Consider the following 27779-nt stretch of genomic DNA (forward strand, 5'->3'; position numbering starts at 1 on the left):
TTAAACGTATAGGTACTGTAGGCTATTGGAAATGGAAAAATAAATAATTTATAGTGATATGATAATTAAAAAAAAAAAAAAAAAATTATATATATATATAAAATTAAATAATCAAAATATCAATTCACCCTTGGGTAGGCACTGCCTATTTTGCCTACCCTAACGGCACGTCACTGATAGCAGATAACCTAATCAACAAATTTCCACTTCTAAACCTCTTCAAAATATTTAAATTATCTTCCAATTTTAAAGTTAAAAACAAATATTTATATGCTAAAACAGTTCTTTTTTTATTGTTGTTTTTTATTTGTATTTATCATCTCAAACACAAGCATAAAGGTGCATTTACACCGAATGTGACTTCAGCGACTATAGTTGCTTAACTTGCCCGTGATGAGTCGCTTGAGCATAGTCACGCTTTTTACTCGTTTCATTCCTTCATCTACCTCAGTGGGAGAAACTCATTGTCGATTGAAGATCATGACACCGCATCACTCAAAATTGCTTAAAAAGTTCAAATTTTTCAACTTGGAGCGACTTCCAGTGACTTAATTGCGTGAATTGTGTTGCTTCAAGGAATTGATTTTGAACGTAATTTAGTCGCCAGGGTCGCGAGAGGTGTGAATGCACTTTAAAAAATCAAATCGACCTACCCCTGGTAGAACAAAACACAACCATGTGTTTTTAAGCATGATATATAAAAAGTGAGAAAATGGTTCTTGTGGTCTCCGAAATTTGTAGCAGGGGTGTTTTTGAGTGCTTTTTAGCGATATACTCTGGTGACGATTTTCACGATCTATCAAAAACACGTAATTATCAAATACATATATTTCAAAAATTTATTTGATGCCATATTTGATATCAAAATGTCAACAAGGAAGAGACACATCTTCAATAAAACAATTTCATTTGCTTCTAAATCTATTTTGGTGTCAGATAATAAAAAGTGATTAATTAACAGTCAAAAAGATTTTGACTTGGCAATTAATGTTGCTGTAAAAAAAGTGGTTATTATTTTATAAATATTATGATTGCATTGAAAAGCATGACATATTAAAGGTACGGTATAATGAGACAACCAGTGATGTGCCGTGACCACAAGGGCTGGGTAGGCACGTTGCAGATCGAGACCACCAATGACAATTTCATATGTTTCTGCTGTCAAGTGTTAATTCAATTCAAATTAATTTTATTTGAATAAAGCAATTTCCAACAAAGTCATCTCAATGCGCTTATCAAAATATAAAATTCATAATAAGAAAGAAAAAACCCAATAAGATCCATATGAACAAGTGTTTTTCCATTAAAGAAACATAAACAATTATTTAATATAGCCTCCATACTCTCCCAACAAGATATATCTCATGACATGACAGCACATCTGTTGTTTGTGTTGGAAACACAGAAACACAGAGAAAATGACAAAAACAACTTAGAACGTCCTCAGTGAGGAGCATCCACAAAGTCAATCCTTCCTTTTGTTCCATTCACTGTGAAAAGTATGAAACATGTTCTGACCTTACCTTTGCTGAAGCTCTGGTAACTCAGGTGTTGGTCTCCATCTTTTAAAAGCTGTCGTTTTTCCTCAAAACAAACTTTCTCTATCATCTCTAGCACTGTCATCCTGACTGTAGCGTTATCCCGCCCACTAGCTAGAGAACGTAGCAGCAGCAGTCACGTGGTATCTATTCACTAATGTGCTGTGAACTTACGTATAGCATTTAGCATAGCGCAGTTACGTGCAAAGGCAGCTCTCTACGCTACGTAAATGTTGTTATCTTGGGGACCTTACTGCGCATGCGCAAACACGTAAAAACACGCAATGGAAACGGAGACAGAAGAGCAACGTGCCTTTGGGAGGGGGCGTGGCCTCTCTCTGCCTTACAGCAGAGTGAAAAAAAAAAAAAAAAAGACTGTGCAGCTGTTCCAGGAAATAGCGCTGTTTAGTAATTTGGGCTATGAAACGCACAAAATGCGGACACTTTCAAACTTATAGGTACTGTAGGCTATTGGAAATGGAAAAATAAATAATTTATAGTTATATCATAATTAAAAAAAACAAAAAAAACATCTATATATATATATATAATTAAAACAAATAATCAAAATATCAATTCACCCTTGGGTAGGCACTGCCTACCTTGCCTACCCTGACAGCACATCACTGGAGACAACCCATAGATATAGATATGTAGTGCAGTAAAATACAGTTTTTGTTTTGGAATGAAAGTAAAAAGTATCCCCCAAAATAATACTCAAGTATAGAACAAATACTCAAAAATACTACTTAAGTACAGTAGTTAAGTAAATGTACTTTGTTATCATCACTGTCTGGAACACCATCAGGAACATCTTTCTTCCTGTTGAAAGAGAGTTTTGCCTCTCTATCGTTGCTGATCAGTCCCTCCAGGATTTCACGGACAATTTCTGTGATTGTTGTGTCCTAAAATATCTATATTTGTGGCAGCTTTAAAAAAAAAAAAAAAAAAAAAACTGCATCAAAAGTTGTGGCATTTGAGGCTTTATTATTTTCTATAACTTTGCCTAAACTGGTCAATTTGCCAAAAACCCTGATTGCCTTTGAATTGTTTCATAACAATACAGAAAAGAGCTCAGATTTACAATAATTTAACAAGATATGGATTATTTACATCACAGTTTAAAGGTTTCTAGTGCAGAGAATATTTTTGAAACAACAAAAAAATCCTAAAATAAATATTTTTTTTCCTGTTAGAATCTCATCAATGCACTCATGACTTTTGCTACAAACACTTTTGCTGCAGACGAGTCTCATATGTTCAGTAATTTGTAAATGTGTGCACAGAGATACCACCAGGGGGCGCAAGCACCAACGATGATGCCATTTTACACAGTACCTGTAATGAAGCTCTATCATAGATCATATATAATAGTAGAGGTTTAATCAGGTTTTTTCTTTTAAAGTTCTTCTAGAGCAGCAGGAGATCATTAAACAGATGCGTTCGTGAGACACGTTTGATGTTATTTTGCTCAAAAGAGTCAGTTTAACTGTTGTGACACAGTCTGTAACCAGACTAAATGGTGATTCCAGTCACATCGAGGGACTCCTGGTGGCGGCCGGCTTCAGAAGTTGATGTGGTTTACACAAGGTGGACAGACTTCAGCCACGTTGTGGTGCTGAATGAACCGGAATCGTTAGTCAAATTGGTTAAAATTGCGGAAATTTGCGGTAATTGGACAGAATTGCAGGGCAGCACAGAATTTGCAGGGATTGGCTGAATTTGCATTATTGGTTGCGACTGCGCCATTGCAAATTCCTGGAGTCTGGCTGATGCTCCTTATGTGGAAATGTTATTATTTTTGATGGGTGCCATGAGATGAGATAAAGTCCCGCCCGTGGTGTATGTATGTGTGCATATTTTACCTGTCTTGTGCTACCATAATTACTCCGAACGGGCCTTGAAGAGGACAGTGTGAAGGATAGTGTGAAGAACAAAAGAGCAACTTGGAATTTCCCCTGCTCCTAATCAGCAGAAAATGACAGATGTCTAAACTAAAGATGATCTCTGATATGTGGTTCTACACTCAGGGTGGCTTTGATTTAACAACACTCAATTGTCCAATTTTTCAGCTGAAAGTGTGCAGGCTTTCTGTAAAGCTACTGGAATTGTTATTTCCCTGACGGAGCCTTCCCAAGGGATCAAAAAAGTCTATCTAATCGAATCTATATATTCATATCAAACATAATATACACATACACATGAATGTATATGATATGTACATAATATTATTATAATATCTCATATTTATGACAAATTTCATCAATTAAATTTAGAGTGGCTATATATATATATATATATATATATATATATATATATATATATGTTATGTTTATGGCGTATTCATATATTTTATACCGTGATATACATGTCATATATTATTACTGTCCTAGGTAAAAATGTATATTTATACATTTTTTTATACTTACTAACAATATGATTTAAAAAGCTTTTTAAACTGGTTTATGTTGGTGCTTTGTTTTATTTCATCCTTTAGACAGTTCCATAATTTAACCCCTGATATTGTTATACTCATCTTTTTCACTGTTGTTCTAGCATATTGTATGTTTACATGTAGTTTTCCTCTAAAATTATATTCCCCTTCTCTCTCTTTAAATCTTTACTCAACCCTTTTGGAAATGAACCTTTACTTGTTTTATAAATCATTTAGAGTTGGATGACATCTGGAGTTTTAAATAATAATAATAATAATCCATGTGTGTGTTCTCTGTATCCTGGGTTATGAATCAGTCTGATGGATCTTTTTTACATTATGAATAATGGTTGGATGTTCATCATGTATGTATTTCCCTAAACTTCTAGACAGTAACTCAAATATGGTAAAACAAGTGTATAATAAAGAGTGTGCAATGCTTTTTTTTTTAAGAATTAGCCCTGTTTTGTCCAGGACAGCAATAGAAATACTCCAGTAGATCCTGTGGTCCAAGATCACACCCAAACATGTGACTTTGTTCACTCTTTTTATGTCTAAATTTGCATCTATATTTTTCTTACCAAATAACAAAATTAGTTTTATTTAGGTTTAATGATAATTTGTTGAGATCAAAGCATTTTTTTAGTCTACACATCTCCATAGTGACCATCCTCAAGAGCTGCTGCAAGTCCATATCAGTACAAAGCATATTGGTGTAGCCCCTTTAACTTTGATATATGATACTATGATATGTTTGTTATTTATAATTTTAATGTGCTTGGGTTTGTTATTTTTACTTTCACATTTGTTAAATTATACCAAATAAAATGTAAAGACCAGCCATCACACAGAATTCATTAAAGTATCTTTCATTTTTCCTCATGGCTGGTGGCAAACAGTGATGTAGTATGCAACCCCGGTCTCAGCAACACATCTGTGGCTCCTGGTCCAAACACAGAAGTGCTGCCCGCCTTCCACAACTCACACAGTTAGCTCCTCCCCATCCACTGAGCTAATGGATGCTAACTCTCCACGTGCACCGATGGCAAACTCTCATGCACCGCTGTCAAACCCACACTTAAGCAGAGAAAGTCTTACACCTGACCTCAGGCTGAATGTCCATGGGTTTCTCAGACTAAATGCTGTCATTGTCCCGTGTGCATGACTCTAAACCAGAATCACAAGAACAGCAGCACCACCTTCTTTATCATCTGCCCTTTCTCCTCTCCCCCCTGCAGTGGCACCGTCCTTTTTTTTTCTCATTCCCCTGTCAAAATAAAAGCTTCTTCAAAATAAAATGCAGTTAAACACATATAACATAAACATATTTTCAGGTCAAATAAACATCAAATTTACTTTAACTTTTAATAAACAACTTATGAACAAGTTTTTATGATATTAACCTTCAACTGTTAAACATTGTTTTCTTAACCTGGTTATATCTTCTTAACCTGGTTACATTGGTATCATCTGCATCATCACTTTCTTTACAAATATCATTGATATACATTATGAACATTTTCGCGCCTAAAACCGACCCCTGTGGAACCCCACATTTAATATTCAAACAACATGATTTGTTCTGGGATATCTGTACAAACTGTTTTCTGAGTATGCAAGATTTTTTTTAGTAAAAAAAAAATTAGAAGTCAATGCCAAGAGTAATTTAATTAAAATTTTATGATTTTTTTTTAATCTATTCTGAAGACATTTTTGGAGCCTTGAGTTTATGATTTTCAAACACTACCTAACGTTTAATTACGGCTACAGAAAAGTTCAAGAACTCTTAATTACAAACTGCCAATTGATGTGGAGCTTTCGATGTTAAACAAAGACAAGTTTTATTTACATTGTTTAGTCTGTTATACCTGATGTTCTTTGATGATTGCATCCACAGGGTCTCCCAGGAAAACCATCAGTAACTTCAGAAGACACTGCCTTCGTGTAGATGCGTTCAGTGAACCGTTTGATGAAGCCTGTGAAAAAATAAAACTATGACTACTGAAATGTTTAGGTTATGTTCTAAAGATCATCTTTCAGAATCCATTGGAAATACATCCATAGCATAAACGGCCAAAAAGTTATGGTATTTTCAAAAAATGTGTCGCCGCTAGTGTCCGGTCTTAAAAGGATTAAAGATGCTTTGAAAGTTTAAAACTTGCTGTTGTTTTGAGGTTCATGCAGCAGCACTCTGCTGGTGGGGGAGGGGCAATGTGTGGTCTGCACATGCACTGCAGCTTCTCCAACAATACAGAGCTGCCTGTGGATAGCCTACCTGTCTGTACATCAGGCCGGGAAAACCATGCACCGGTGTATCGGCCAATGCAGTAAAAAGCGCAGATATCGGCCAGCTGATGTATCGGTCAATCCGTATAACCAATTCTAGCTGCTTTCAAACTCTTACATAACTATGTGATAAGCTGAAAAAAATTCTCCATGCTTAAAGGGGAAGTTTTTGCAACATGCAGCATGAAATACGTTCATGTATTCACTCAGAAAATTTTGGCGTAACTTGAATTCCTTCGGGAGATATTTAGATCCATTCGTGATCAACGTATATCAATATAACGGGTGGGTTAGGGACTGCTTTAGTGCAGCCTCTAAAGGCATTATCTGCCACAAAACTCCTTCATTTAACCAGTGAATTGCTAGTACGATTCCCTTGAGAGTTCAAAGCGAATTGTAGCTGCTGTGGGGGGTATAGCCCCTATGGTCTCTAAATCAACATTTTGTGTACTTTGTGTCATCTCATTTTAATTTGTTTATTGTAAGGTGTTAAGCAACACATTGTCACTTTAAAATTAGGTCCTGTATAAATCTTACGTTTCAAATTAAACAAACTTAAACACACAAATCTTTTGATACAGACTTATACATTAGGTGTACTTACCCAGAAGGAGTTTACAGCCAGTAGCAGCACAACAAAGAGTTGGCCTTTGAGTCACCACCCTAATGCTGTGGTGTGGGATACTCCCTGTGCAGACAGAAAAGGACAAATATTAACTATTGTTGAATACGTCACAGTTAAGGGCAATAAAGTGACTGGAAATCCAGAGCAAATGTTATGTAGTTTAACATATTGAAGATTTAATCGTTTTTAAAGCTGGGCTTACCCTGAGCAAATTCGGGGGTGATTTTGAACGTGCCAAATTATCAACTCACTTTGGAATTTAATCCCATACAAGGAGAGCCCGAGCCCACGATGGTAGCGATACTGAAGGTACTCACATAATACAGAGGGATAACGCACACCACCGTGCGTTATTCCAACATCGCGTTGTAAGAGGAACACGACTCGAGCTGCGTGTTGCGTTACTGTAGATAGAGGTTTGGTCACTCTACAATGTCAACCAGTGTGTTTAAACGCCAACCCTTCACCAACCGAGTGACAAGGCTAACTTCAGCAACAGGCAACAAGTAATCTAGTTAAAAATAGTGAATAGCCACTAAAGTTTTTAACGAATTTCACATCTGTGGTGTTGTGATTAGGAAGCGCTAACATTCAAGCTGTTGTCTTCCAGCGCTCGCGGTGTACCCTCCTCTGATGAACCGTTTATTACAAAGAAAGGAGGGAAAACGTGTACGTGATGCAATCACAACACAAGGACTCTACACTCACCACAAATAAATATGGCAGAAATCCCAGCGACCAGTCCAAAATTAAAGCCTGACTTAATAATAGTCGTTTGATTTAAAGTTGTGTCAAAATCATAAAGGTTGAGTGAAAGCGTGGTTTTGAGCCAGACAGCATCCACTGCACTGGGGCTGAAACAGCCAGGTTTACTCTGATGCTGCTACGAAGCATTGCCAAAAAAAAAAAAAAAAATTGTAATTCTGTAATTCATGTCAAAGTTTTGCTTAAAGTATACACACCCGAGATCAGAAAACAGTTGATTTTACAAGCAGAGACGTCTGTCTCTACTGTCTTAAATAAATTGATTTATTTTATTGCTTAATTGTGACCATCACCAGCCCTCCCTAAGGAAGGGTAAGAAATCTTTTATTAGAGGGAGGATATAAAAAGGGAGAGCAGTGTTACACCTAAGTGGAGAGGGAGGGGGAGGGGAAAAGGAGCAGGGAGGAGAGACTCAAGGTAGGAAATAGAAAGGGTGGGGAGAATAGATTGTTTTACAGTGAGGGTGAGATGTGAAGTTGTAGAATATATTGTGCTTATTATGTTGTGTAATCAAGCCAGTATAGTGACAAGTGTGAAGCTTAGCTATAATGGTGGTGGCTGTGGACAGGGGGAATGAGTGAGTGGTAATATCTGAAGCAGGTATTTGGGATTAACGTGTCTAAAGTTAAGCCCAGACTGAGTTTTATCCCACAACCCAAGGCGTGCCAGTGCATCATATACCAGTATATGTGCAAAAAACCGCTACCTCAAACCCAGGAACTGCCCCGGGCCCGCAGATGCAGCCAGGCCAGCAGAAAGAGTGGGGGCCAGGGAGCCCCAGGCCACCCCCCCATGGCCGAGCAACCCCCCAGACGCCCCCAAGATCCCAGGCTGAGAGGCAGCCACCGCCCCCCACACACACATACGAGGAAGCTCCAAGCAGCCGAGCACCCAGCGCATCCCGCCACCGATCCCAACCCCAAGGCCCCCCGCCAGCATCCCGCACCACCACCCACCCACCCACACCCAAGCATCCAACCCCCAAGGAGAGGGCCCAGAGAGCCCCCGTCCGAGACCCCAGCAGCGGAGCCAAGGCCCACGCCCAGCAGACGGTCAGAGCCGCGCCGAACGGGCAGCCAGCGGGCACTCGCCGGCGGGCCCAGAGCCAGCAGGGACCAGACCCCAGGCCAGAAGGACCCGCAACGGAAGCAGCACCAAGAGCAGTGCCCCCAGGGACAGCGACCACGCGGTTAATTCTAAGACCTCAGTTAAGCCGTGCAAATGCGCCACATAAAACACAGACGTCGGGGGTTTATTATTATAGGTAAAACATATTGGTCAAACTAATCGCATGATAATGGAAATTTACTTACCTTTTACCGCTGGGGTGGCACAGTCCAGAGTCACGGTCTCGGTCTAGTTCAGCTGGTTGCGGTTGCAATGCAAGAAACTTCCAGAGCACATGTCGTGATATTTCTGCTGCTTTAATTGAGCAGAGTCAAGTGCGGTTGTTTTCAGTGCCGCTCCCTATTGGAGGTTATAACATGACACGACGCATGCGCAAGGAGCCCTCAATAAACAAATGTTCATTAGGTCAATTTAACTATTGTACATAACTATTGATTTATATTACACAATTACACCAATCGAAAAATTGTAATAATCTCACACGACTCTATCTGTATTGTTTAAATTGTACAGGACAATTTAATTTATTTACTGAAGTCAATTGCAAAAAACATATTGAATGAACAACAGCAATGTTTCTCCTTTTTCAGTGTAGTAAAGTTCATTAGGTAAAGCTAAATTTGAATTAAATTACATTGGACACGTTGAGTTTTGAGGAAGATTTAATAATTTAAACTTTATTAGAATTAATTTATAAAAGTTTATTAAAAAAAAAATAGAATAAAATAGTTAATTATAACTGAATGTTGGGATAATAATTCATTTTATGTCTAAGGAATGTTAACATTGAATTAATTCCAATAAATGAAGATGGTACATTTGCTTCTCCTTCTATTTAAATGTTGTTTAGTCTTGAAGCTTAAATTAAAGTAACTATAAGGTTTGTGAGAAAATAATGTTGAACTCAAATGTTTAAGTTCTGATATTTGTTTGTTTTTCTGTTACAATTCAAAGTTTTTCACCTGAGAATCTATGTTATAATCAATACATTCATCAACTCAGAAATAAAACCACTTTATTATAAGAATCAACTGTTTCATTTCTCATAGAACAATATTGTCTGTATGTCTGTCTGTCTGTGTGTCTCTTTCTATCTGTGTGGCAGTCTGTCTGTCTGTCTATTTCACAGAGGACTCAGAGACACTGAGGAACCATAGAACCAAATCCCAAACCCAGGATACAGAGTGTCAGTGAAGGAGGTACAGACGGTGTGGATGAGTGTCAGAGAGTCAGAGGAGATTTCATAGAAGGCCAGACGTCCATCAGGACAGTCCACATACACTCCTACTCTACCAGAGGAACCACAGGGACAGGAGGTAGGTGTGTCTATGTTATTGTGTCTGATGGAGTAAAAACCTCTGTCGTATCCCAGACTCCAGGACTGATTTTTAAATCCAAACAAACAATCATAACTGTCTCCTTTCCTTGTGATTCCTCTGTAACTCACTGCTATAGAAATATATCCATTCCTCTCCACCTCCCAGTAACAGCGACCAGTCAGACCAGTACTACACAGAACCTGATAGGAATCAAATCTGTCCTGATGATGAGGATAAAGCTGCTTCTCCTTCACACATGTCATCGTCCTGTTGTTATCAGACAGTCTGAGGTTTCTGCTGATGGAGTTTGTGTCGAGGTGAATGTGACAGAAATCTGATGAGACACAAAGAAACAACAGTTGATCATGTGATGCTTCATTCTCTCTGTATCACTGACATGTTCATTCACTCAGAGCTTCATGAGGACACTTTGAATGAACACACACACACACTTACACTTCCTCACACCAGCTTTGATCCACTGCTCTCCTCCATGGTCCGCCCTGCAGGAGCAAACACAGGCAGTGATTTACACACCTAAAGAGTCCAAAGTGCTGCTCAGAAACCTGATGCCATCTCCATCAAGCTCTCCATGTTTCTACTGGTTTGTCTTCAACAGCTTCACCTTCTTCATCTCCTTCAAAGTGTTCCTCTCTTCATCCTCACTGATTGTTCCACCTCCTCTGATCTTAACTATACACTATTATATATATGTATATATACACTATTTGGTCACCTAGGCTGAAATCCAGTCAGAACTCATGTGATCATGTGATCTAACGTATTGATCACATCTAATCTGTCTGTGTTTACAAACATTAATACCATCATAAATCAGGTTGATCAACAGTAACTGAATATTCAGCAGGGCCACAGGAAGTAGGGGTGCTGGGGGTGCTGCAGTGCCCCCTATTGGTGCGAATGTAGATGTTTAAATGTAGTCTATGAAAAATATTTAGCACAATTTATAAATTCTTTATGAATATTTAGGGAAATGATTTTGACACACGTAGGCTATTAATAATAATAATAATAATAATAATAATAATAATAATAATAATAATACATTTTATTTATAATGCACTTTACATTTCAAATAAAATCTCAAAGTGCTACATAGTAAAACAGGATAAAAATACAATACAATACAACAATAAAAGCAGGACATGTTAAAATTAGCTACAGGCTTTTTTAAAAAGGAAGGTCTTTAGTCCTTTTTTAAAAGCATCCACCATCTGTGGAGACCTAAGGTGGTCAGGAAGGGCGTTCCACAGACGAGGAGCGGCAGCTTCGAAAGCCCTGTCCCCCATGGTCATGAGCCGCGTCCTGGGCGTGAGCAGACGGTGCTGTTGGCCTGACCGGGTCCTGGTTGAGGTGTGTGGTGTGAGGAGGTCCGTGAGGTAGGTGGGGGCATCACCGTGCAGACAGTGGTGGGTGTGCAGGACGACCTTGTACTCTATGCGGGCGGAGATGGGGAGCCAGTGGAGAGTGCGGAGTATGGGGGTGATGTGATCGTATTTCCGCACCCTCATCAGGACCCTGGCAGCACTGTTTTGGACATACTGGAGTTTTTGGATGTTCCTGCCAGGGATCCCGATGAGTAGTGCGTTACAGTAGTCCAAAATGGAGGAGACAAACGCATGGACGAGCCTCTCCGCAGGCGAAAGGGAGAGGAAAGGACGGAGTTTTGAGATGTTACGGAGGTGAAAGAAAGAGGTTTTGCATATGTGGGTGACATGGTTGTCGAAAGAGAGGTGGGGGTCAAACTTCACAAGGTTGGTAATGGAGGGAGAGAGGGGAATGCTGTGGCCAAAAATTGAAACTGAGGCGATGGGGGAGGCACGGAGTTGTTGAGGGGTACCAGTTTGGATGGCTTCATTCAGCTGCAAGAAGTTTTGTCTCATCCATGCATTTATCTCCTCCAGGCAGGAGCTGAGACAAGTGAGGGTGGCAGAGGGGGACCCAGAGGGGGAGACCTTGAGGTAGAGTTGTGTGTCGTCAGCATAGCAGTGGAAGTTAATTCCGTGCCTGCCGACGACACACCCGAGGGGAAGCATGTAAATAGTTAAGAGGGTGGGGCCGAGCACGGAGCCCTGGGGGACCCCACAGGTGACAGTGTGATTTAGCATTCCCCAGGATCACGTACTGTCAGTGAGGTAGGAACGGAACCAGTGAAGGACGGTGTCAGAGAGGCCAATGTGCTGGAGACGGTGGAGAAGGATATTGTGGTCGATGGTGTCAAAGGCAGCAGAGAGGTCGAGAAGAATGAGGAGGGATGTGGAACCAGAGTCGGAGGTCATCAGCAGGTCATTTGTGACTCTGATGAGCGCTGTTTCTGTACTGTGGGAGGGGCGGAAACCAGATTGGAATTTTTCATGTAGGCTGTCAGTTTTGAGGTGATTGTGGAGCTGAGAGGAGACTACTTTTTCCAGGATTTTGGATATGAATGGGAGGTTGGAGATGGGACGGTAATTAGATAAGTTTTCAGGATCAAGAGAAGGTTTTTTCAGGAGTGGTTTGATTAAAGCTGTGTTGAGGGAAAGTGGGACGTTGCCAGTTTTCAGGGAGAGATTAATGATTTTGGTTATGAGTGGGCTAATGATTTGGTTGTGACTTTTGAGCAGAGGAGAGGGAATGGGATCCAGGGCGCAGGTGGATGATTTTGAGGTGCAGACAATCTTCTCGACCTCCTGCTGCGTTGTGGGTATGAAGTGTGTGAGATGTTGTTTAATGGGTGTGGTCGGGATGTCATTGACGGAATTTTGAAGAGGTGCGAGAGATGAGCGGATATTGTCAATTTTGGATGTAAAACTATCAAGGAAAATGTTGCAGTTTATTGCTGTAGGTGTGTGATGTGATGGGATCTGTGGTTTGAGGAGATGGCTGACAGTGGAAAATAGTTTTTTTGAGTTTCCTGGGTTGTTATTGATGACTGTTGAATAGTGTTCAGACCTGGCGGTGGAGAGAGCTTTTGCGTATGTGTGTTGATGTTCCCGGTAGGCCAACTTATGCACCGTCAGGCTAGATGTTTTGCTGGCTCGCTCCAGGACGCGGCCCAACCTTTTCATGGCCCTGAGTTTGTATGTGAACCAGGGAGCTCAACGGGTGAAAGTGACAGTCCGGGTTTTTTGTGGGGCATGAATGTCCAGGACGGAGCTGAGGTTGTCGTTGTAGTAGGCCATAAGATCGCTGACTGATGAGTACAGAGGGGGTGAAAGAAGCTGAAGGTGCTGGGGGAAGGAGGTGGAGTCAATGTTCTTGGTGTTCCTGTATGTCATCTGCCGTTTTGGTTTGGTGAGATGGGATGATAAGGGGACTTTGATTGTCACTGCCTGGTGGTCTGAAACACCAATGTCATGAATATGGAGATCTGTGAGAGGGATGGATTCTGTGATGATCAAGTCCAGTATATGGCCCTTATTGTGTGTGGGTCCATCAACAAGCTGCTGTAGGTTGAGGCAATCCAGGACCTGTTTAAAATCGGATGTTTGTCGGGAGGTATGATAGTCCATGTGTATATTGAAATCCCCAATAACCAGGATGTTTTTGTGTGATGTGCATAGGGAGATGAGAAAATCATGTATGTCTGAGATGAAGGTTGGTTGTGATTTGGGGGGGTGATAAATGAGGGCTATAGTTGCTGAGAGGGGATGTTTGCATTGAAGGACCAAGCTTTCAAATGAAGTGACATTGGGCACAGACAGAGGAGAAAGGTGAATATTTTCGCGGAATATTGCAGCAAGCCCCCCACCACGTCCGGTTGTGCGGGCCTTTTCCAGGTACGAGTACCGAGGGGGGCATGCCTCATTGAGGACTGAGTAGAGCCCAGACTGTTGCCAGGTTTCAGAGAGGCACATAATGTCTATGTCTTTATCTAAGATGTGGTCATGCATAAGTCCAGATTTATTTGACAGAGATTGAACGTTTAGTTGTTGTAGTGTGAGATGTGTTTTTGAGTCCAGTTTTTTTAGTGAGTGGAGGAGAGTGAAATCCACTCCGGATTTTCTGTTAACTGTACCTGGGGCGGCGGCGTTCTGATGACGTAGCTGGTGATGACGTGACTGCTGTGCGACGGGACTTGCAGGAGACCAGAGGGATGCGATGGAGCCGCAACCGCCATGTCTGTTCACAGTGAACCGGCGGCCGGATCCCCGGTGGATGTAGCGAGGCCTGTATGGCAGACCCAATTGCAGTGGAGCTCGGGTGTTGAAGAGCCCCCGGATTCGTGCAAGGCCTTCGGACCTCACGATGTGCGGAGAAACACCGGCGCTAGCGGTTAGCCATAGAGCCGGCGAGCAGAGACTGATGACGGCGGCCATGCAGGCGCAATAATCCCCAGACTCCACAGCGATGCCACTCCACGTATTGAAATTCGTTGGGTTACGGTTATAGAGCCCGGCGGGATCATCCACCACCAGAGCAGCGGCCAACAACAGTAGCTACGATGGCACAAGGGCTCGGGGCACACAACCGGAGGGGGCCGCCCGGGTGGTGTCAGCTCTGACCTGACAAGTAAGTCATCATCATCATGGGCATTCTGAAAAAAATGTCAGGGGAGGACGGATTTTGCAGAGAAGCGGCGAATAGTCCGCGTGACCATCTCAGTCCCCGAGTGTTGAAATACTGAACTATACTAATTATTTTGAGGCCTACTCAACACTCAAGTTGACTTTTGAAGACATGGGTACGCAGCACTATGACCCAGAAAAGACTCACACTCCTTTCTCTGATACACACCCACACACAGATTCTGAACTCCCTGGACATTCATCACCTCATGAGAGACTTTATCTCCACTCCCCCAGAGCACACCTCCACATCTGGACACCTGTAACCATGGTAACCCTCCCTGCAACTCAAAGTAAGAGCATGGTGCCACCATGCTCTTTCATATCTATTCATACAGTTTAACGTCACACTACAGTATTTTTACAAGGTGGTGGTGATGGAGATGGAGTGTGTTATTATGATTGTGTGTTCTGTGTGTAATGGATGTGGAGAGTTGTTAAATAACGTTTAAATAGTCAGATTATTTCCTTGTGGTGTGCATAAAAGGATTTTGGAGTCACGTGACATAAACATAGATGGTGCAGTGACTCAGGTTCATGTCAGCTGATCTAATCTATTGCATTGTTATAGTGTTATTGTGAAGTTTAGCTAATAGTGCATATATTCATCTGAGAACTGATGATGTCTGTGTGTTACAGACTCTGGCTGTGAGTGTGCACCAGGGGCGTAGCACCACATTTTGGGCCCTGGGTACAAACATCTTGTTGGGCCCCTCCTGTAACTTTTAATATGTACACTTTTTTTCACCTGGAAACTATACTAGTTTTATTATATAAGCTTTATTTTTTTGTATTTTATTTGAACTAGATTCATATATTTGAGAAAGTTTAAGTATAGGATACAGTTATTTGATATTTATTGTATTTGTATTTGTACTGTGTATTTGAAAAACAATAATTAAAAAAAAAACTTTAAAAATAGAATTTTAGTCAGTTTTTACCTACTTTTTAACCAGTTACTAGTACAGATGGGTATCGTTAAGGATGTATCACTACTACTACTCTTATTGATACCTTACTTTATTTTTTAAATCAATTGAAAAAAAATACAAAATAACAAAAAAACCCAAATAATGAACATCAATCTGTTTATTTTTGAACATTTTTAACAATATGTCACACAAAATAAATGAAAATGACAAAATAAATAGTTCTAAATAAACCACTATAAATGTATAAATTTGAAAAACAATAATTAAAAAAACTTTAAAAATAAAATTTTAATTTTTTACCTACTTTTAACCAATTACTAGACATTTAAACCCCATTTTAATTCCAGGCTGACCCCACATGGGGTCCTGACCCCAAGGTTGAAAAAAACTCCATATCCATTGTTTGTATTTTATAAATCTGTTCTACTATATTTTAATGGTTTATTGAATATTGTGTTTGTGACATACTTTTGGTACAATTTAAGGGGAGGCTGGTCATTTTTAATGTAATTTTTTTGAGGTTATAACTAATACACACACACGCATGCACGCACAAAGGTTAATAAAAGGTAAATATAGAATGATTAGAATCATGGGGACACTGAACACCTACTTACGAATTAGTGGCAGCAAAAATTTTTAAATTAATTTATTTCCATTTAAGATTTGACGTGCAAAAGGAAGGTTCCAGCATTTAAATGTGAGAGAGTGCACGTAGTTATTTTATTTCTGTGTGTAAACATGTTTTAAAATGTTTTATTTTGGTGCTCATCACTATGTTTTACAATCAGTTGTAGTTAACTTCCGGTTATATGTTTGATGCTTTTACTTTGGCGGCATCATTTCCTGTTTGCCGTTTGATGCTTGAGGTAACTTGATGTTGATGGAAACACACGGAGAAGTACAAGAAACCAACACAGAGCGGCTTTAAAAGTGTTTTATGTTTAACTGCCCCCTTGAAGAGGCACAAGGTACGTTTAAAATGTTTGGGAATACTGCATGAATGTTTGGTGTGGCCAGAGTTGTATGTTTGTTGGGTTTTATAATGTTTGTCTGAACTTATGCACATGTTTAGCATTTTATGCAAGGATGTAAGAGCCTAGCATTTAGCTTATACTTTGTTTTTGTATATGTCAGCTCTTATGGTGAATTTAAGGTTTACTGTCAATAAACCTGTTTCATCAGTAAAGTCTCAACCTAGAGAAGGATAGCTGTTTGCACACATATATACATACACACATATACATACACATATACAGTACATACAGACTTACACATATACCAGTTTTTGTTTAATTCTTTAAATATTTATAATTTAAGATGGGTTAGAATCTTTCTTTTTAAGGAATTACTAAAAACTTTTTCTTGTTGATCATACGTTGATATTTTTGAAATGACAATTAGAATAACTTTTGGATATCATATTTATAGATTTCATACTGTTTTCTGTCTCTTGATGAATAGAGTTGATAGACTTTATTTTTTGTAGCACTCCCCAACACTTTACAGTTGTAGCTTGAATAAAAGTCATATTTTTTAGTTAAAAGGTAAATGAATAAATTATCTTAATAACAGACATAGTCATAACAGATATAAATAGAGGCATAAATTAACATAGCACCTGGTTACATTTCTATTTTGTTCTAATTACTGTTTTATTCTAATGATTTGATTTACTTTTCAGTTCTTTGGGTTATTTTCTTACTTTTTTATTCACGTACTTCTTTAATAATCTCTGTCAGTTTGAATATTATGTTACAACTGTGTAAAATATTGTCATTTTCCTCTATTTATGTTCTAAAAATCTCACAACTGTGTTTATACCCTCAGATAAATACATATGTAGACATGGATAGAATTAGATAGAAGTTATAACTTGAAATATTTAAAAATAATAATCAACCTTTGAAATGTAAAGAAATGTTGTAGGTTTTTTTTCACAGGATACAGACATCACCAGCTGAGAACAGAAACCATTGGATAAGTATTCGATTTAGTCTAGGACGTATATGTTTCACTTTATGATTTATTGTGGTGGTAAGCTACAATGTAGCCACAGCTGCCCTAGGGCAGACTGACAGAGGCGTGGCTGCCATTTCGTGCCTACGGCCCCTCTGACCACCAACATTCATGCACAATTCATACTCACTCATACAAGGCAATGTGGGTAAAGTGCCTTGCCCAAGGCCACAATGACAATGACTCAGTTAGAATGGGATTTGAACCCCCAACCCTTCGGTTACTGTACAACCTACTCTACCACTGAGCCATGGTCATAGTAATTTCTGAAAGTCATTTCCTGATTGGTCGCTGTGGGCAGGCAGGACCGTGAATATATTTTTCCTCACTAAGAAATAAGAATCAATCAATCAATCAGTTAAGGTTCCTGCTGTGGGTTTTCACATTCACATGGAAAGAGAAGTGATATTAAAATAAAATACACACACACTACATAGCAATCATAGACTCACCTCACTATGTGGTTGTATGTAATAAAGAAATGATAAAATATGTATTGAATAATTCTTACAACACCTTTTGTAATCATGTGATGTTTTATAAAATAGATTTTGATGATCATGTATTCAGTTATTGTTTGTACAGATAAATATAAGTGACTAATTTCAAGTTTACTATGTACATTTAATTTAAACACATCATGTTTGTATTCTGTTCTGTTCTGTTCTACTTATAACTTTTTTCTTATATTAAAACATAGTCTAACAGTAAATCCAAATAAATGTAATAAAGTTAAATAAAAGTTTCTGGCCCACTCTAACAATGGTAAACAAAATAGGAATATAACGTGAAATAAAATTAAAGGAAAAATAAGGTTAAAATAAATTAACAAGCTTACTTTAACTAACCTGATATTATAATTTCCAAATAACATTAATATAACATATTAAACCATCGTATGAATTAAATATTTTGTCTTTGTCATAATTTTTTATAGTCACACTGTTAAACAATGTGAAGAGAGGAAATGTTAGAATAGATTATTATTCATGGTTTCTTTTTGTGTGTAATACTATAATTATATATCATTATACTCAATAAATCTATTCATAAAATATATTCAGGTCAACTATTTAGCTGTCATTTTCAGAACAAGGACAAACATTTTCAGAACATCTGATTTCAACTTAATCTAAATCTAAAAAAAACACAACCATGTACGTAAATGAAGAGACAAATCAGATATAAACAAGACAATCAGATTAACACTAAAATGTCAGTTTGACCCAAAATGCACAAAGTCTAAATCATTAACAAATAAGAATAATTACATTTTAAAATTAAACTTAATACACATTAAACAACTCATGTTCTATATACTCCTCCATGAACCGCCACCTTAACGTGGTGGAGGGGTTTGAGTACCCGAATGATCCTGGGAGCTATGTTGTCGGGGGCTTAATGCCCCTGGTAGGGTCTCCCAAGGCAAACAGGTCCCAGGTGACGGGTCCGACTAAGAGCGGTTCAATAGCCATATATGTATAATAAAAAACAAAGGCAGTTCACGTCGCCCGGATTGGCGCTACCGGGGCCCCACCTTGGAGCCAGGCCCGGGGTTGGGGCTCGAGTGCGAGCGCCTGGTGGCCGGGGCTTTGCCCACGGGCCCCGGCCGGGCAGAGCCCGAAAGGACGACGTGGGCCCGCCCTCCCGTAGGCCCACCACCCGCAGGAGGGATCATATAAGGCCGGTGCAGTGTGGATCGGGCAGTCGTCCAGGGCGGGGGCCTTGGCGATCTGATCCCCGGCTACAGAAACTAGCGTTAGGGACGTGGAATGTCACCTCTCTGGCGGGGAAGGAGCCTGAGCTTGTGTGCGAGGTGGAGAAGTTCGGACTAGATATAGTCGGTCTCACCTCGACACATAACAAGGGCTCTGGAACCAGCCTTCTCGATAGGGGTTGGACTCTCTTCTACTCTGGAGTCGCCAATGGTGAGAGGCGCCGGGCCGGGGTGGCTATACTTCTTGCCCCCCGACTTAGTGCCTGTACGTTGGAGTTTACCCCGGTAGACGAGAGGGTAGCCTCCCTCCGCCTTCGTGTGGGGGGACGGATCCTGACTGTTGTTTGTGCCTATGGGCCAAACAGCAGCTCGGAGTATCCACCCTTCTTGGATTCCTTAGAGGGAGTACTGGAGAGTGCTCCTTCTGGGGATTCCCTCGTTCTGCTGGGGGACTTCAACGCTCACGTTGGCAGCGACAGTGAGACCTGGAGGGGCGTGATTGGGAGGAACGGCCCCCCTGATCGGAACAAACACCATGTTCAAGCATAAGGGTGTCCATATGTGCACTTGGCACCAGGACACCCTAGGCCGCAGTTCGATGATCGACTTTGTAGTCGTGTCATCGGACTTGCGGCCGCATGTCTTGGACACTCGGGTAAAGAGAGGGGCGGAGCTGTCAACTGATCACCACCTGGTGGTGAGTTGGCTCCGATGGCGGGGGAGGATGCCGGTTAGACCTGGCAGACCCAAACGTATAGTGAGGGTCTGCTGGGAACGCCTGGCAGAGTCTCCCGTCAGAAGGAGCTTCAACTCCCACCTCCGGGAAAACTTCAACCATGTCTCGGAGGAGGCGGGGGACATTGAGTCCGAGTGGGCCATGTTCCGTGCCTCTGTTGCTGAGGCGGCTGATCGGTGCTGTGGTCGCAAGGTAGTCGGTGCCTGTCGTGGCGGCAATACCCGAACCCGTTGGTGGACACCGGGGGTGAGGGATGCCGTCAAGCTGAAGAAGGAGTCCTACCGGGCCTTTTTGGCCTGTGGGACTCCGGAGGCAGCAGACAGGTACCGACGGGCCAAGCGAAGTGCAGCCACGGCGGTCGCTGAGGCAAAAGCCCGGACATGGGAGGAGTTTGGTGAGGCCATGGAGAACGACTTCCGGACGGCTTCGAAGAGATTCTGGACCACTATCCGGCGTCTCAGGAGGGGGAAGCAGTGCACCGTCAACACTATGTATGGTGCGGATGGTGCGCTGCTGACTTCGACTCGAGACGTTGTGGATCGGTGGGGGGAATACTTCGAAGACCTCCTCAATCCCACCGACACGCCTTCCAATCAGTAAGCAGGGCCCAGGGACCCGAGAGTGGGCTCTCCTATCTCTGGGGCTGAGGTTGCCGAGGTGGTTAAAAAGCTCCTCGGTGGCAGGGCTCCGGGGGTGGATGAGATCCGCCCGGAGTTCCTCAAGGCCCTGGATGTTGTGGGGCTGTCATGGCTGACACGACTCTGCAACATCGCGTGGACATCGGGGGCAGTGCCTCTGGATTGGCAGACAGGGGTGGTGGTCCCCCTTTTTAAGAAGGGGGACCGGAGGGTGTGTTCCAATTATAGAGGGATCACACTTCTCAGCCTCCCCGGTAAGGTCTATTCAGGGGTACTGGAGAGGAGGGTCCGCCGGATAGTTAAACCTCGGATTCAGGAGGAGCAATGTGGTTTTCGTCCTGGCCGTGGAACTGTGGACCAGCTCTACACCCTCAGCAGGGTCCTTGAGGGGTCATGGGAATTCGCCCAACCAGTCCACATGTGTTTTGTGGACCTGGAAAAGGCATTTGACCGTGTCCCTCGGGGATTCCTGTGGGGGGTCCTCCGGGAGTATGGGGTATCGAACCTCCTGATAGGAGCTGTTCGTTCCCTGTATGACCGGAGTCAGAGTCTGGTCCGCATTGCCGGCAGTAAGTCGAAATCGTTTCCGGTGAGGGTTGGACTCCGCCAGGGCTGCCCTTTGTCACCGATTCTGTTCATAACTTTTATGGACAGAATTTCTAGGCGCAGTCAGGGCGTTGAGGGGGTCCGGTTCGGGGGCCTCAGTATTGCATCACTGCTTTTTGCAGATGATGTGGTCCTGTTGGCTCCAACATACCGTGACCTTCAACTCTCACTGGATCGGTTCGCAGCCGAGTGTGAAGCGGCCGGAATGAAAATCAGCACCTCCAAATCCGAGTCCATGGTTCTCGACCGGAAAAAGGTGGAGTGCCTTCTCCGGGTTGGAGATGAGGTTCTGCCCCAGGTGGAGGAGTTTAAGTACCTCGGGGTCTTGTTCACGAGTGAGGGAAGGATGGAGCGAGAGATCGACAGGCGGATTGGTGCGGCGTCTGCAGTGATGCGGAGTCTGCACCAGTCCGTCATTGTAAAGAGGGAGCTGAGCCAAAAAGCGAAGCTCTCTATTTACAGGTCGGTCTACGTTCCAACCCTCACCTATGGTCATGAACTTTGGGTCATGACCGAAAGAACAAGATCACGGGTACAAGCGGCCAAAATGAGTTTCCTCCGTAGGGTGGCTGGGCTCTCCCTTAGAGATAGGGTGAGAAGCTCAGTCATTCGGGAGGGGCTCAAAGTAGAGTCGCTGCTCCTCCGCATCGAGAAGAGCCAGATGAGGTGGCTCGGGCACCTAATTAGGATGCCCCCTGAACGCCTCCCTAGTGAGGCGTTCAGGGCACGTCCCTCCGGAAGGAGGCCCCGGGGAAGACCCAGGACACGCTGGAGAGACTATGTCTCTCGGCTGGCCTGGGAACGTCTCGGGGTCCCCCCGGAAGAGCTGGAGGAAGTGGCCGGGGAGAGGGAAGTCTGGGCCTCCCTACTGAGGATGCTGCCCCCGCGACCCGGAAACGGCTAAGCGGGAGAAGATGGATGGATGGATGGATGTTCTATATACCTAAATAAATCAAATGAACAGACACCATAAACCCCTAAATGATCAATAATAATGAATAAATCAACAAATCCTAAACATAATTAGGTTCCTCTGTCCCAGAATGGGACAGAGGAACCTATTGTTTTCGCTTTTATTTATTATTATTATGTACCTCCCCACTTTGATCGCTAATTCGACCCCCTAAAAACACCCGAAAACTCACCGAAAATTGCACGCACCTCGCGCCTGGCGAAAAATTTCATAGTTTGGTGGCGTGAAAAAAAACGGACAGAAAACGCACGCTACGCGTGCGTTTTCGCCACCAAAAAAACGATGGAACCGCACGACCGCCAGGTTTGACCGATATGTACGAAAATCGCCACATGTAGTCTTCGGCTCAGAATGAGCAAAAAGTTACATTGTGACCCCGCCCAAAACCAAACAGGAAGTCAGCCATCTTGGGTCAAAAATGGCGTTTCACCCTCGAAACGCATCTGCGCAAACTAGTCTGAGGGGATTCATCCGATTCGCTTAAAACTTGGCAACACCACATAGGACCCATTGAAGATGAAAAGTTATCGAAAGAATTTGCGTATCTGTCACGGTTTGGTCGTGGCGCCGCCACAAAAATGCAATGCTAATTTTCGTTAACACGCAGAAATGTCCAAATCTCCATAGCTCTGGCACACAAACTTCGATCAGCTTCAAATTTCACACAAAGGACATGTGCCCAAGCTTGGTCATGACTGCTTTGAAACATTTTCCCATCATGCATTGTGTTTTCGACCGGTGGCATTTATGGTCATGTACACGGTTAGCATCAACAGGACGCCGTTCTAGGAAAAAGCTTATAACTCTAGATTGCAAAGTTCAAACTGCTTCATATTTGATACACATGATGACCGTACAGCCATAAACAAAACTCGAGACCCAATTTACCCATAATGCCTTGCGTTCTCAGAGGGCGCCGCTTCTGTGGTCGTCCAACACGAGCAGCTGTAGCGGACAGACGATATGTCGTGTTGACTTCAAAACACTGTAGGATGAACCTACACAGAGGGGAGCAAATTCCTATTGAAGAAACAACAGACTGTGGTCAGTGGGAGGGGCCTAAAATGTCACTGGAAAATTCTTCGCCATCAACACGCTGTAATAGGAAAATGCTTATACCGCTCCAATGCAAAGTTCAAACTGCTTCATATTTGATACACACGATGATTGTCCATCCATGAACAACGCTCGATGACCAAATTACCCATCATGGCCAGTGGGAGGGGCCTATCATCACACAGGAAAATCCTTCACCATAACTACGCTGTTATACGAAAACACTTACAACTCCAGAATGCAAAGTTCAAAGTGCTTCATATTTGATACACATGATGACCGTACAGCCCCAAACAACAAACGATAACCAAAAACACCCACAATGCCTTGCGCTCTCAGAGGACGCCGCTTCTTGGGCCGTCCTACGCCAGCAGCTCTAGCGGCAAGACGACATGTCGTGTTGACTTCAAAACACTGTAGGATGAATCTTATTAGATGGAAGCACATTGCTATGGCAAATAGAGCAGGCTGTGAAAAGTGGGAGGGGCCTATCATGACACAGGAAAATCCTTCGCCATAACTACGCCGTTATACGAAAACGCTTACAACTCCAGGCCAATTCCCAAATCCCCAACAGTGGTATACGTGACCGTGGGTTACCGCCCCCGGCCGCTTCATCGGACCCTATGACGCCGTTCGTGGCTTTAATTTGTATTGCTTTTAATCACCAGTAAATGACATCTTTAACTAATTGCAAGGAGCTCTTCTAAATATATAAAAACACTGATAAATCTATGTTTGGGGCCCAGGGAGTGAGCAGACCCTGAGGACCACAGCTGTGTTTTAGATGAGTGTCTGTTCTTCTATTGACTTGTTATGACTTGTTGATTCATTTTCTGTTCATCTTTAATGCTGCGTTCACACCAAACGCGTTTTCTGCGGGACTGTTCGCGTCTGTCGCGCGAAACCTTCCGCAGAATTCGCGAGATCAAAAAATGTTTCCCTATTTGCTTCATATTCGCGTCTGAAGCGAAGCTCCGCCCACTAGACTCCCAAACGGTGACAACCAGGCTCTGTTTGTTTCCACCATCAACTATGGAGGACCCCCGTTAATTCACTGCTCCTTACCCTCGGAAGGGGAAGAAACGTCGGCTTTCCTGGCTTCACCAGGTTAACCAGCGCCACATCCAACTCGGTGAGCTTCACTGCCTGCTTCAGGAGCTACGCCTGGATGATGACTGTTTCCAGCGGTACCTGTGGATGACCAGCGCCCGATTCGACGACCTGCTGGGTCGGATTGGCCCACGGAAGTCCCGGCAGGATACCAACTACCGGAGCTCCATCTCTGCAGCCAAACGACTGTCTGTCTGTCTCCGGTAAGTTCCATAAGCAACCGAAGATGCCATGATTCATCAGACACATCTCTCAAATACACAATAAAGATAGATAGATACTATATTAATCCCAAGGAAATTTAAAAGCACAATTATTAAAATTATTGTTTTCTGGAGATATCTATTCTGGGAGAAAAGGCCTGCTTTATTATTGTCTTTATCATAAATATATTACAACTAAAATAAAAGTTAATCATTATAATAAATTATTTACTATTGTTATTTTTTGTCCTCTGGAGACCTATTCTGGAAGATGAGGCTTGTGTCATTAATATTTATTGTTTTTAACTCATATTATTAATAAATCATTATTTATTTACTACTGTTAATTATTGTCATCTGGCAACACATTCTGGGAGATAAGGCCTGTTCTCTCTCTAATCTCTCCACCTTTTATGCACACGTAGACACACCCACATTATATATACCTGATTATCAATGATCTGAGCTTTTCTATGTTGTTAACTGTGTAGGTATCTGACCACAGGTGACTCCTTCAGGACCACAGCTAACAGCTATAGACGAGAGGTCTTCACATCGTACTTCTCTGCAGGAGCTGTTCCATGGCTAGACATATTGCACCAGCACACCCAAAACGACTATTTTAAGAGCCAACCACATACTTCTATAGAGCAAACTTCCTATTGTATTAACATGTGTATAATAAATATGGAAGAATGGGGAGAGAAACGTCTGTCAGCTTCATTTTTAACCAGAAAGAAATAATCCAAGAAACCTCACCTCTGAAATTAATTTAAGGCATTAAAGGTCTCACAGAGAATCAATATGAGGAAACTATATATTCTTGTATGAACAAAATATATAACCTTGAAGAATCAGAGAAACCTTACAGATGTCTGCCTGTGACAGAATTAAAGACTTGTTCTTCTAAAGTCACATACTTAACTTTCTTGGAGGCTTTAATCACTGGTAGCAGCTTCAGAAAGACTTCCTCTGAAGGAGAGAATCTCTTCAGGTCAAAGACATCCAGATGTTCTTGTGATGACAGTAAGATGAAGACCAGAGCTGACCACTGAGCAGGAGACAGTTTCTCTGTGGAGAGACGTCCTGATCTCATGGATTGTTGGATCTGCTGCAGCAGAGAGTGATCATTCACTTCATTCAGACAGTGGAACAGGTTGATGCTTCTCTCTGTGGACAAACTCTCACTCAGTTTCTTTTGGATGTATTTAACCGTTCTCTGATTGGTCTGTGAGTCACTTCCTGTTTGTGTCAGCAGGCCTTGTAGGAGCCTCTGATTGGTCGGCAGTGAAAGACCCAGCAGGAAGCGGAGGAACAAGTCCAAGTGTCCGTTTTGACTCCGTAAGGCCTCATCCACAGCGCTCTGATGGAGAAGGTTCAGAGTTGGTTTTTGAAATGTAGACATCTTGAAGCTCTTCTTCTTCTGTGGTTTATGCTCCAGAAGGTTGACTTTAGAGCTGATGAAGGTCTGATGCACATGAAGAGCAGCCAGAAACTCCTGAAGGCTCAGGTGGATGAAGGTGAACACCTTGTCCTGGTACAGGTTGCTCTCTTCTCTGAATACCTGTGTGAACACTCCTGAGCACACTGAGGCTATTCTGAGGTCCATGCCACACTCTGTCAGGTCACTCTCATAGAAGATCAGTTTTCCTTTCTGCAGCTGCTCAAAAGCCAGTTGTCCCAGAGACTCTATCATCTTTCTGCTCTGTGGACTCCAGTGTGGATCTGTGGCAGCTCCTCCATCAAACTTCACTATCTTGACTCGGTTCTGAAGGACCACATAGTGGCTGTAGATCTGAGTCAGAGTCCTGGGCAGCTCTCCCTCCTCTCTTCTCTTCAACATGTCCTCCAGAACTGTAGCAGTGATCCAGCAGAAGAGCGGGATGTGGCACATGATGTGGAGGCTACGACACGTCCTGATGTGGGACATGATCCTGCTGACCTGCTCCTTATCTGTGGACCTCCTCCTGAAGTATTCCTCCTTCTGAGGGTCCGTAAACCCTCTGACCTCTGTCACCATGTCCACAAACTCAAGAGGGATCTGATTGGCTGCTGCAGGTCGTGTGGTTATCCAGAGGAGGGCTGATGGAAGCAGTTCTCCTCTGATGAGGTTTATCAGCAGAACCTCCACTGAGGTGGACTCTGAGACATCAGTCAGGGTCTGAGTGCTGAGGAAGTCCAGAGGGAGCCGACACTCATCCAGACCATCCAAGATTAACAAAACCAGGAAGTCCTGGAAGCTGCAGATTCCTGCTTCTTTGCTTCCAGAGAAGAAGTGATCAACAAGTCCCACCAAGCTGAAGCTCCTCCCCCTCAGCACATTCAGCTCTCTGAAGGTCAGTGGGAATGTGTATTGGACCTCCCGCTGAGCTTTGTCTTCAGCCCAGTCCACAGTGAACTTGTGTGTTAAGAGTGTTTTCCCAATGCCAGCCACGCCCTTTGTCATCACAGTCCTGATTGGTCGAGGTCTTCCAGGAGGGGCTTTAAAGAGCTCTTCTAGTGTGATGGCTCTTTCTGCTGTGTCTGATCTCCTGGATGCTGTTTCTATCTGTATGACCTCATGTTCCTGGTTGACCTCTCCACCCCCTCCTTCTGTGATGTAGAGCTCTGTGAAGATATCCTTCAGGAGGGTCGGACTTCCTGCTTTAGCCACGCCCTCACACACATACTGGAACTTCTTCTTCAGCTTGGACTTCAGCTCACGTTGGTATGGATGAGCCTTTGTTCCTGAATGAAAACAAACTTAATGTTAGAGTGGAGAAGTCAGAGCAGGTTTGAACATTGGAGATCAAAGTGTGTGATGTTCTCAGTCTGGATGGTTCATCAGATTAAATGTGACTGATTGAATCATGCTTTGAAAAAGAAAAGCCAGCTTTGTGTCCTTCATGTGATGTTCCTCACAGTGAAGATGTTCACATGCTCTTACTGCTCTGCAGACGCTCAGCCAACTCCTCCTGCTTCATCTTCTTCAGGAAATACAGTGTGATGTTCAGAAAGGCCTCCCTGCTCCTCCTCTGCTCCTCATCTTCACCCTCCATCTGACTTTCTGAGCACTCTGGATCATCTCCATCCACAATCTTCTGCATGTGTTTGAGTTCAGCCTTAACAAAGCTGATGATGTTG

At 42.5% G+C, this 27779-nt stretch overlaps 1 protein-coding gene across 1 annotated transcript; it reads right to left on the minus strand.

Moving 5' to 3' along the window:
* Nucleotides 1-9774: 9774 nt before the first annotated feature.
* Nucleotides 9775-27632, minus strand: LOC114458361 (protein NLRC3-like). Its single transcript, XM_028440745.1, has 4 exons — nucleotides 27583-27632; nucleotides 25577-27383; nucleotides 10552-10598; nucleotides 9775-10429 (listed from the first exon to the last, which is right to left on the minus strand). Exons 1-4 carry the CDS (start codon nucleotides 27617-27619, stop codon nucleotides 9900-9902), a joined length of 2421 nt encoding a protein of 806 aa, XP_028296546.1. The 5' UTR covers nucleotides 27620-27632; the 3' UTR covers nucleotides 9775-9899.
* Nucleotides 27633-27779: the final 147 nt, after the last annotated feature.

Source organism: Gouania willdenowi, unplaced genomic scaffold (genome assembly GCF_900634775.1).
Source record: "Gouania willdenowi unplaced genomic scaffold, fGouWil2.1 scaffold_10_arrow_ctg1, whole genome shotgun sequence".
In the NCBI taxonomy this organism is placed as follows: Eukaryota; Metazoa; Chordata; class Actinopteri; order Blenniiformes; family Gobiesocidae; genus Gouania; species Gouania willdenowi.

Bases quoted from the DNA above. Each gene is read 5' to 3' on its own strand.
- LOC114458361 (XM_028440745.1), bottom strand. From the start codon at position 27,619: ATGAAGCAGGAGGAGTTGGCTGAGCGTCTGCAGAGCA. The intron at 27,384-27,582 runs GTAAGAGCATGT...GTTTTCATTCAG, and splicing joins GGCTGAGCGTCTGCAGAGCA to GAACAAAGGCTCATCCATAC. The intron at 10,599-25,576 runs GTATGTGACTTT...TTGCTCCTGCAG, and splicing joins AAAGCCTCCAAGAAAGTTAA to GGCGGACCATGGAGGAGAGC.